The sequence below is a fragment of the Maylandia zebra genome, linkage group LG7, assembly GCF_041146795.1.
Source record: "Maylandia zebra isolate NMK-2024a linkage group LG7, Mzebra_GT3a, whole genome shotgun sequence".
Lineage (NCBI taxonomy): Eukaryota > Metazoa > Chordata > Actinopteri > Cichliformes > Cichlidae > Maylandia > Maylandia zebra.
Window position 1 is genome coordinate 13099524 of NC_135173.1, and position 9298 is coordinate 13108821.

Sequence of the window (9298 nt, forward strand, 5' to 3'; positions counted from 1 at the left end):
TTCCATGTGGTTTCTTTGTCTTTCAGCCTCTTATCTCTTTGTTTCTTCCCTTGCTCTCCTTCTATTTTCTCTCCCATTCTCTCCCTCGACTTCCTGCTATCTCTCCCCCCCTCACTCACACCCTCACTCAATCTCTTTCTCTCTCTCTTCCCCCCCCTTCCCCTCGCACTCACTCTCATTCCCTATCTTCCCCCCCACACCTCCTCCACTCCCCTTTCTCTCTATCTTTCTCATTCTCGCAGCACTCCCAGCTGCTGATGATTGATCAAGGTTTTCAAGGTTTGCCCTTTCCTGTTATTTAGTAGGAAATGTTTATGCACGGTCCTCAGTCTTACAGTCACAACTGGCATGTGTCCACGCAGTGTTTGTCGCACTCGCCCTCACCTACACACACGCACGCACATCTCAGATCCACTTTTTATTTATTTATTTTTCATTTGTCACACACACACGAACACACACACGCACTCACACACACACACACACATGTGTTTACTAGTAACAAAAAGAAAAAAAAAAGGTAAGGTAAGCACTGGAATAACAGAATACCTGTCTAATTATCAGGATCATCTTTAGTGAAGACTACTTAAGCACACAACCTGTACTCAGCCCGCAGGTACTCTGCCGCACTGTTTCTCAACACAGCCTGAAAGAAATCTGGAAGTTCAATAGTTAATGTCTTCCCTTGCTGTTTTTCCTTTTCCTCACTCTCTCCGTCTCTCTATCTCCTTTCCTCTCTCCATTCCCTTTGCTCTCACCCTCCCCTCCCCACCCCACCACCCACACCCTCCTCCACCTCCTCCTCTCCTCCTTCATTCTGTTCTGCACCCCCCCCCCCCCCCCCCCCCCCCCAACACCCCCACCCACCCCTTCTCTTTTCTCTTGCTGATGGACTCTTCTTTTTTATTTTCACACTCCACCATCCCCCCTTTTTTTCTTCTCTCTTTTTCTCTCTCCTTTCCTCCAGCACACCCCCCCCCCCCCCCCCGCACTCTTTTCTTTCACTGCGTTTTCTTTCAACCCTCCCTCTATCTCTCTTCCCATCCCCACCCCCTCTCCACCACTCCCCCTCCCCTCTTTCTTTTTCTCTCTTTTATTCTTTCTCTTTCTTTTGCCACATCCTTTCTTATGCCCCTGCCTCCAACCCCCCACCACCCCCACCACCCCCAGTTCTCCTTTCCCTTCTTCCTCCTTTTTTTTGCTGCATTCTCTCCTTCCCTCCCCCACCCCAGCTCTCTTTCCTCTCTCCCTTTTTCTTTCTGTCTCTTTCACCCCCCCCCCAACACCAACACCACCACCACCACTCCCTCCCTGTTCTTCCTCTCCCAGCTTCACTCCCCCTCCCTCTGCTTCTTTCTTCCTTATTCTTTCTCCCCCACGTCTGTCTCCCTCCCTCCCTCTCTCCTTAATGTTTTTTCTCTCCTTTTCTTTCTCCTTCTCTTTTCTTTTGTCACTCTTTTTTTTTGTTTCTGAATTTCTCAGACAGTATACTTCAGGCTGTCTCAATAGTTAATTAGTTTGAATCTAGAAACAACGGCAGCAAACTACACATTCTCTGGAAAGTTACAAATTTGAACATTTCTCAGACATTATCTGTCTGACTGTTTTGCCACTGACAGACACACCTCCACCCATAGTGTCTCTGAGTGGTTTGTGTGTTGCTGTGAAAGTGTGCACATGCCTCTATCTGTGCACGCTTACACACGCGCGCATCTATAAACATGTCTCTGTGTGTGTTTTTCCACGTATATCTGTGTGCATGCACAGAGAGGAACTGCTGATTAGATTTTATAATTGTTTGTGCGCTTGAGCACATACTCATAAAAAAAAAAAAAAGAAAGAAGGAAATGCAAAGTATGAAGTGTGATCAAGAAACGATAGAGCCCGTGTCTCTGGGTGCCTTAAACAGAAATGTGTGTTGAAGGGTCATGCTGAATTGTACGTAGTGAGAAAGGGAGATAAGATGTGTGTGTGTGTTTGTAAGAGAAAAGAGGAGAGAAAGAGAAGTGAGATGGGAAGGAGAGGGTGGGAGGAAGAGAAAGAAATGGGGTGATGCTGTGTGTGTTGTGTGCATGTGTGTGTGTGGGGGGGGGGGGGGGGGGGGGTGGAGGGCTGTTGGAAGTGAGGGGGGGCAGGCACAGTCAGTTCTGATAACAGCAACAGTAGGAGGAGGATGAGCCGTGGGACCGCCCCACTCTCCCACAGATATAAATAGGAGGTGGATTTTTTTACTCCACTCATTTCTCCTGAAGGATGAGATCCCTGAAACACCTTAAACATCACTCAAGGAACAATGTGGTGAGTTTGTAACCAAAAGATAGGGGAAGATTTTAGAGGGGAGAGGGGTGGCGGGGGGGAGGAGGAGGTGGCGATTACTTGTTTTGCAGTTTGTTAGTGAGCTGTTTGCACTCTTGTCTGTCTTTGTGTGTTTTGAGGGGAAGCAAGATTACTTTTCCCCCTCCACATTCACATGAGTGCTGCAGTAGGAACATCCTTCTTTTTTTTAAAAAAAATATCATAATAATAGTTGTGTTTCTATCTCTGTGCTGCACGCTTCTGCTTCTGCTCTGTTTGTCCTTAGGTGTCTTTCAGTTGCAACTTTAAATGTGAAAGTACGGACTCTTGCAATTATTACCCTACCTTCTCTGTCTACTTGTCATTTGTCTTTTTCTCTTTCATTTTGTCAGCCTTTCATTTTGCTGTGCTTTTTCTTCTCTCTACAGCTCCCCCCCCCCCCCGCTCCTCCTCCTCCTTCCCCTCTTTCTCTCTCACTCACTCACTCTGTCTTTCTGTCTTTCTCCGGCTCCCCCCTCGCACACACCCCCTCCCTATCCTTTTCCTTTCTCTCTTCCCTCCTCTCACATGCTCACTCAATCTCTCGTTACCCTTCCCTCCCCTCCCTCCCCTCCCCTCTTTCTTTATCTTTCAGCCCCTCCATCTCATTTCTCTCTCTGTCTCCCTCCCTCCACTCCTCCCCCGCCCACAGCTCTTTCTCCTTCTCTTCAAACCTCCCTCCCTCTTTTCTCTCTCTCTTTCACACACACACACACACACACACACACACACACACACACACACACACACACACACACACACACACACACGCGCGCGCGCTTTCAAATACACACCCAGTCTCTTTCCTTTTCTTTCTCACAAACACACAGTCTGTCTCTGTCTGACTACTTTAAAAGCAGTAATTATAAATGACGTGGTTATCAGGGCATCCAGGTCTACTCCCCTCTCCCAACACACACTCACTCACACATACACCTTTATTCCTGCTCTCTATCTCCTCTTCCTTTCTCCATCCACTCTTTTCTTTTCTCTCAGTATTGTGTCAGGAAAGGAAGCAGCTCTTATTTATATGGCAGTGTGAAGGCTAGAGTGCTGTCTGCAAAGAAACCAGGGGTCAGCTTCTCACTATACATTTTCCTACTCGTCGGAGCCATGCTGAGAAATAACCTGAAACTAGTGGCATGCAATACCCGCTTCTCTTTTACCACAGAGGGCCAATTCTGGTCATACCACAATTTCTTCCCCATAGTTTCACTGTTCTGCTTTTACAGGCGGCAGGATAAACATGCACGTCTGGGTCTGAAACACATCCGAACCATACAATTAAGTTAGCGAATCTTATGCATTGGTCTGGAATACAGAATGAGCTCTAAGCTCAATCGAATGTCTGTTATGGATATGAGACTGCCTGCCGGCATATATCATCTTGTTAAAGAAGCCCAGTGTGGCAGGTATTATAAAGTTGGCTACGGCGGGATCTCTTGGTATAGAGTTGAGATACTTTTCACCTTTATGAATGGCAGAGATAGCTCCAGTGATGAGCTAACTTTGGTCAGCAAGGCTGTCCCAGGACCCCACAGGAAGTGCTGAGGACAGTCCACGGAAGTCAACATCCTGGCTGGACCTGCATCCCTTGTTGTGTTCTTTGTTATTCTAAAGCCTGTCAAGGAAGGAAGCCGGGTGCTAACACAGATCTGTCTTATCTCCTCAATCTAATGTTCTCTGAATTCAGAGCAAAGACACAAGGCGTAGTCCGAACGCAGCTTTCACGGAGTAGCACTGAATCCTTCTCTTAATACTCTCCCCTAATTCCCAGCTAAGGAAGACTCTATAGCTGCTGGGGTCAGTCTGACATGCTGAACCTTAAAGGCTAAATTGTATGGTTGCGTTACCTTTGACCTGATAGATTGCAAATGAGGAAGCGAGAATATGCGAGGAGAAATTGTGCAACAGGTTTTGAAACAACGGAATAATAGAAAGCACACAGAGACACAGATGCAGTTTTGCCTCTAGTTCATTTTGACTTATGGTGTATGTCTGTGTGTGTGTTTTCTTCCAGGAGGAGGAGAGTGGCCGCTTGGTGCGGACATACCCAAAGATGACTGAGGGCCAAGTAGATGTGGGCACACAGACGGAGCCTGTGGTCGTGCTATCTCTGGCTCAGGCTGCCGTTCTTGGCCTCATCTCCCAGAATGAAATATTTGGGGCGACTATTGCTCCTAATGGCTTTTACACAGGGGAACCCAGAGAATGCCCCCCTCCACCACCAGAGTCAGTGGAGTATGAGTATGCTGACCAGCTGATAGGGGCCAATGGGGACTACCTGGCTGAGCCTGCTGGGGAGCTAGAGCCGCAGCCCCACTGCAGTGAGAGAAGACGGCCCGGGCCCCGTGGGAGAACCAAAAGGCCCAGGATTGATGGGGAATTAGAGGGTCATCCGCACAATGTACCCAGTCCACAGCCTCAGGTTAAAGGTGAAAGACTTGACTCTGATACCCCTCCTTCGTGTATTCACATGAACAGCAGGGGTAGTCCTGGCAAGTCAGATGATCCAGTCATCCAGCAAGGTACTCTGAAAGAGGAGCAAGCCTGTGGAAACTGTCCTTCATGTGTGAGAGACACATCCAGGCCACAAACAGATGGACAGCCAGAGGCTGAACAAGATGAAAGCTCTGGTAGGGAACGAGTGAGGAAGGAAGAAGAGTTAGTAGTAGAGGAAGAAGAAGAAGAGGAGGAGGCACTGAACCTTAAGACCACCGGAGAAACAAGCAGTCCTGTGCAGAATCGTTATTATGATTCCAGTGAGGTGGCCTATGAGTCTGCAGATATGGCAATGCCAACAGAGTATGAGGAGAACAACCAAGCCATGCTGTGGTCAGACCCAGAGGGTCTCGCAAGACGAATGCAGATTGACCGACTGGACATCAACGTGCAGATCGATGAGTCTTACTGCGTAGACGTAGGCGAGGGCTTGAAGCGCTGGAAGTGCCGCATGTGCGAGAAGTCATACACATCCAAATACAACCTGGTAACACATATCTTGGGCCACAATGGAATTAAGCCTCATGAATGTATACACTGCGGAAAGCTTTTCAAGCAGCCAAGTCACCTCCAGACTCACCTGCTCACGCACCAGGGAACTCGACCGCACAAGTGTACCGTCTGTGAGAAGGCCTTCACGCAGACGAGCCACCTGAAGAGGCACATGCTGCAACATTCAGACGTGAAACCCTACAGCTGTCGTTTCTGTGGCCGTGGCTTTGCCTACCCCAGTGAACTGAGGACCCACGAGAACAAACACGAGAACGGCCAGTGCCATGTCTGCACTCAGTGCGGCCTCGAGTTTCCAACCTATGCGCACCTGAAGCGTCACCTGACCAGCCATCAGGGACCCACGACGTACCAGTGCACAGAGTGCAACAAGTCCTTCGCCTACCGCAGCCAGCTGCAGAACCACTTGATGAAGCACCAGAACGTGCGGCCTTACGTTTGCCCCGAGTGCGGCATGGAGTTCGTCCAGATCCACCACCTCCGACAGCACGCTCTCACTCACAAGGTACTGGCAGCGCACGCCCTCCCACTTAAGGTACTGAAACCCAATGATGTGCCTTTGTCTACCAGTTGATGTGTTCAAAATACACTCAGGAGTATGCTAGCTTCATGCAGCAACACATCACTATTTAAAAGCAGAAAAATGTGATTATCAACATGAGCACAAAAGAGATTTATGGGTTAAAAGGGAAGTATTTTGGACTCTTTCAATAAGAGTCTGCAGTATGAATTCTCATGGAAAAAAACAGGGTATATGGCATCACATCCTTTTCTCCAAAACCAGTTGCTTTGTAAACATAGCCTTCAAAGACCTTGAGTTTTTGTATGCATCTCAACCCCCCACTAGCATGTGTTTTGTGTCATGTGTCATTCGCAAAGCTACTTCCCTTTGTGTCAGATGAATCACTCTAGTCTTTCTCTCCATTTCATTGTATAGTCTACTTTAGACTAAATTTTTTTTTAAAAAAGCCCTTCTATTCATAAAACACGCTTTGTTGAATATTAAAATAAAAGTCAAAAACATGGTAAAAAACTTTTAGTTTATTCTTCCCATTGCCAGGGTTTTTCATCTTTGTCACTCAACAAGTGGGGGTGGGGAGAAATATAATCTACACGAGTAGGATCAAAAAGCCAGAATACAAATGCTCGATTGCAGCAAACAGGCACACATGTGAGCGCCTTGTGATTTTTTTTTTCCTCTCTGTGACTCATTATTTATTTTCCACCCGACCATATATTTAAGCCAAATTAATTAAAAGGACGCAAACACTTTTTTTGTGTCCCCAGGGCATGAAAGAATTCAAGTGTGATGTCTGTGCCAGAGAATTCACCCTGTCTGCCAACCTGAAGAGACACATGTTGATCCACGCCAGCGTGAGGCCCTTCCAGTGCCATGTCTGCTTCAAGACCTTTGTCCAGAAGCAGACCCTGAAAACGCATATGATTGTCCACCTGCCGGTGAAGCCTTTCAAATGCAAGGTGGGGGAAGCAAGTGGCACCTTTCGCAAAATCACCTGGATCTCGCTGGGATGAAGCACGGAGCGATACTCACTGTTGTACTCGTGTCTTTCAGGTATGCGGGAAGTCGTTTAACAGAATGTACAACCTCCTCGGCCACATGCATCTCCACGCTGGCAGCAAGCCCTTCAAGTGCCCTTACTGCACCAGCAAGTTCAACCTGAAGGGCAACCTGAGTCGACACATGAAAGTCAAACACGGCATCATGGACACCACGATAGATGGACACGGTGAGTGGCTTGGTGACTTTAATTAAACTCTGAATTAAAACAGATGCTATTTGAATTTGTTGATGGGTGATGTGTGGCAAATTTCCCAGTGGGACTGTTTGGGGTGAGCTTCATGTCGCATTATTGTCACTCAGTCTGCCCCTAATGCACTTTGACTCAGCATGTACTATAATCTAGTATTCGAGCATTTTGATGTTTCTGTCACTCTCTCCTCGTGTGCTCAGTAAATATAGCAGTGCCTGGATTAGACATGCCTGTCTCTATCAGTAGAGACTGATACCGAGGAGGGGCAATCTACAGGCTGTCCTAAATGTGGCCATATGTCTTTAGGAAGAGCTCCGCGTGTGTGTGTATGTGGTGAAACTAGAATTATATTTGTATCCTCCTTTGTCCCTTCTTCAGAGCCCCCCCAAGAGACAGAAGGCCAGGAGGACTACGAAGAGGAGAGCTTTGAATTCAGTGAGCGAGAAAACCGGGCCAACAACACCAACACACCTGACATCTCTAAACTCTCTCAAATGGAGTATTACAGCACCTTCGGAAAGGGCGCCGGACGCTTCAACACTGCGTGAATTATTAAAAATGACCCAAATTTGAATATAGGTGTGACCTAATGAAAATAGGATTGCTTTTTGTTTTGTTTTGTTTTGTTGCTGTTAAAGGCAAAGTGCTTGGGCTCCTCTTCAAGGACGTGAAGAAGCCTAGCAAAGCTGCACATCAGTATGCACTGGAATCTAAAAAAATATATACTTTTTTAATCTAATTACATATTTTTCATCTCTAAAACATTTAAAAATAATTACAGATAAATATATTTGAAGGAAATGGACAGCCTAAAATAGGAGCAAAGGATTTAAAAAATATATATATATCTACACACATTTGTATATGTTGTGAGTTGTTTAACAACAGTTAAACATCATCTGAGCCCAATTTGAAAAGCACAAGCTTAGCTACAGGCATAGGTGCATATGTTGATGTCTCACTGCACATCCTCATTCAGACAATCCCGGTCCCCCTCTCTGTGGTCAGCTCATGGGTTAAAGAAGGAAACAGGTGTTGCTGTTCATTTCACTTGCCAAAGCTAATAAAGTTGCAGAACTTAATGATTCACTTTGATTTAAACTGTGACAAACTGCAAAACAACTGAAAATGCCACTGGATTTGCAATCTGTGTTTTATTGTATATTATTGTACAGAATGTATCAGCCCTCTAGTACGCTGGCTGGTACTGCAATCAGTGCGTTGCACTGAGGACCACTGTGTCTACTTTTTACATTACTGCATTAACAAGCGTCACCCTGTATTGATCTCTAGTCTATGAATGTAACTGTTTATGTGGAATGTTTTAAGATGCTAATAAAAACGTGAAGAAAAACACTTTTTAAAAAAAATGGTTGGATCCCTTTTACCAAAGAATTAGATCAAAATCTCAGAGCTACTGGTGCCATTGGATTCCTTTCCTTGCTGCTGTGTTGAGCTGGGACATTGAATTTCTAGGGGTCCAATCACAGACCTCCAGAAATTACATTCAGGTTTCCCTCCCACCCATCTGTAGATCTTTTCAAAAGATTACCACAGAGAACAGACTGTGGTGCAGCATCTCTTTCAGCAAAACCTCACCTTTTTCCCTGATCCAAGCCTTCACAGGACTGCAGCATTTTTCAAAAGCAAGCCCCGCATTTGTATTGCAGTTGTGTGGTTTTTTTTGTTTTTTGTTTTTTAAATGGATGAATCTCAACAAGAATTGTCCTCCCAAAAAACTCGGACAGAAATATTAAGTGCCCTAGTGTGTCTGCACGAGCATGCCATCCATCATGCTGTACACTGGTCTCGAGTGATGAACGACAACCTCCCAACATGTGACAGGGCCACGGACCTTGTGCAAAATGATTTGGAAATGCTCAATATATTCAGTTTCTCCAGTGTTTAGCTTTTCAAACTTGTAACCTGCGAATAAGGTATCCATTTGCAATGTTGATATAGTGCATTTAAAAGAAGAAGAAAGCTCATTTTTGAGTTTTTCAGCTGCTGTGTTCACTCCATCACTTTTTTGTGATGACACAAGTAAGACGCTCATCTTAAATGGCTTTCTGTATTAGACATTAGTGTGGAGATAATGTTGATAGAGTTGTATGTACAATGTTGTGTACCAGGCAATACTGTAAGATAATAAATTTATTTACCTTTAAAGTGGCAGAGCT

At 45.8% G+C, this 9298-nt stretch overlaps 1 protein-coding gene across 2 annotated transcripts; it reads left to right on the plus strand.

Annotated features, from left to right (window-relative positions):
• Positions 1 to 2222: 2222 nt before the first annotated feature.
• Positions 2223 to 9287, plus strand: znf710a (zinc finger protein 710a). Of its 2 annotated transcripts, none has more exons than XM_023152451.3 (5): positions 2223 to 2298; positions 4355 to 5881; positions 6634 to 6825; positions 6920 to 7094; positions 7497 to 9287. In XM_023152451.3, exons 1-5 carry the CDS (start codon positions 2254 to 2256, stop codon positions 7664 to 7666), a joined length of 2109 nt encoding a protein of 702 aa, XP_023008219.2. In that variant the 5' UTR covers positions 2223 to 2253; the 3' UTR covers positions 7667 to 9287. The 2 variants fall into 2 exon arrangements, with proteins under 2 accessions (XP_023008219.2, XP_004553248.2); XM_004553191.3 differs by having other exon boundaries at positions 4355 to 5851.
• Positions 9288 to 9298: the final 11 nt, after the last annotated feature.

What these genes read in the sequence shown, in the direction of transcription:
- znf710a (XM_023152451.3), top strand. Translation starts at nt 2,254, where the DNA reads ATGAGATCCCTGAAACACCTTAAACATCACTCAAGGAACAATGTG. An exon ending in CGCACGCCCTCCCACTTAAG is followed by an intron (nt 5,882 to 6,633) that starts GTACTGAAACCC and finishes TTGTGTCCCCAG; the next exon opens with GGCATGAAAGAATTCAAGTG. An exon ending in CACCACGATAGATGGACACG is followed by an intron (nt 7,095 to 7,496) that starts GTGAGTGGCTTG and finishes TCCCTTCTTCAG; the next exon opens with AGCCCCCCCAAGAGACAGAA.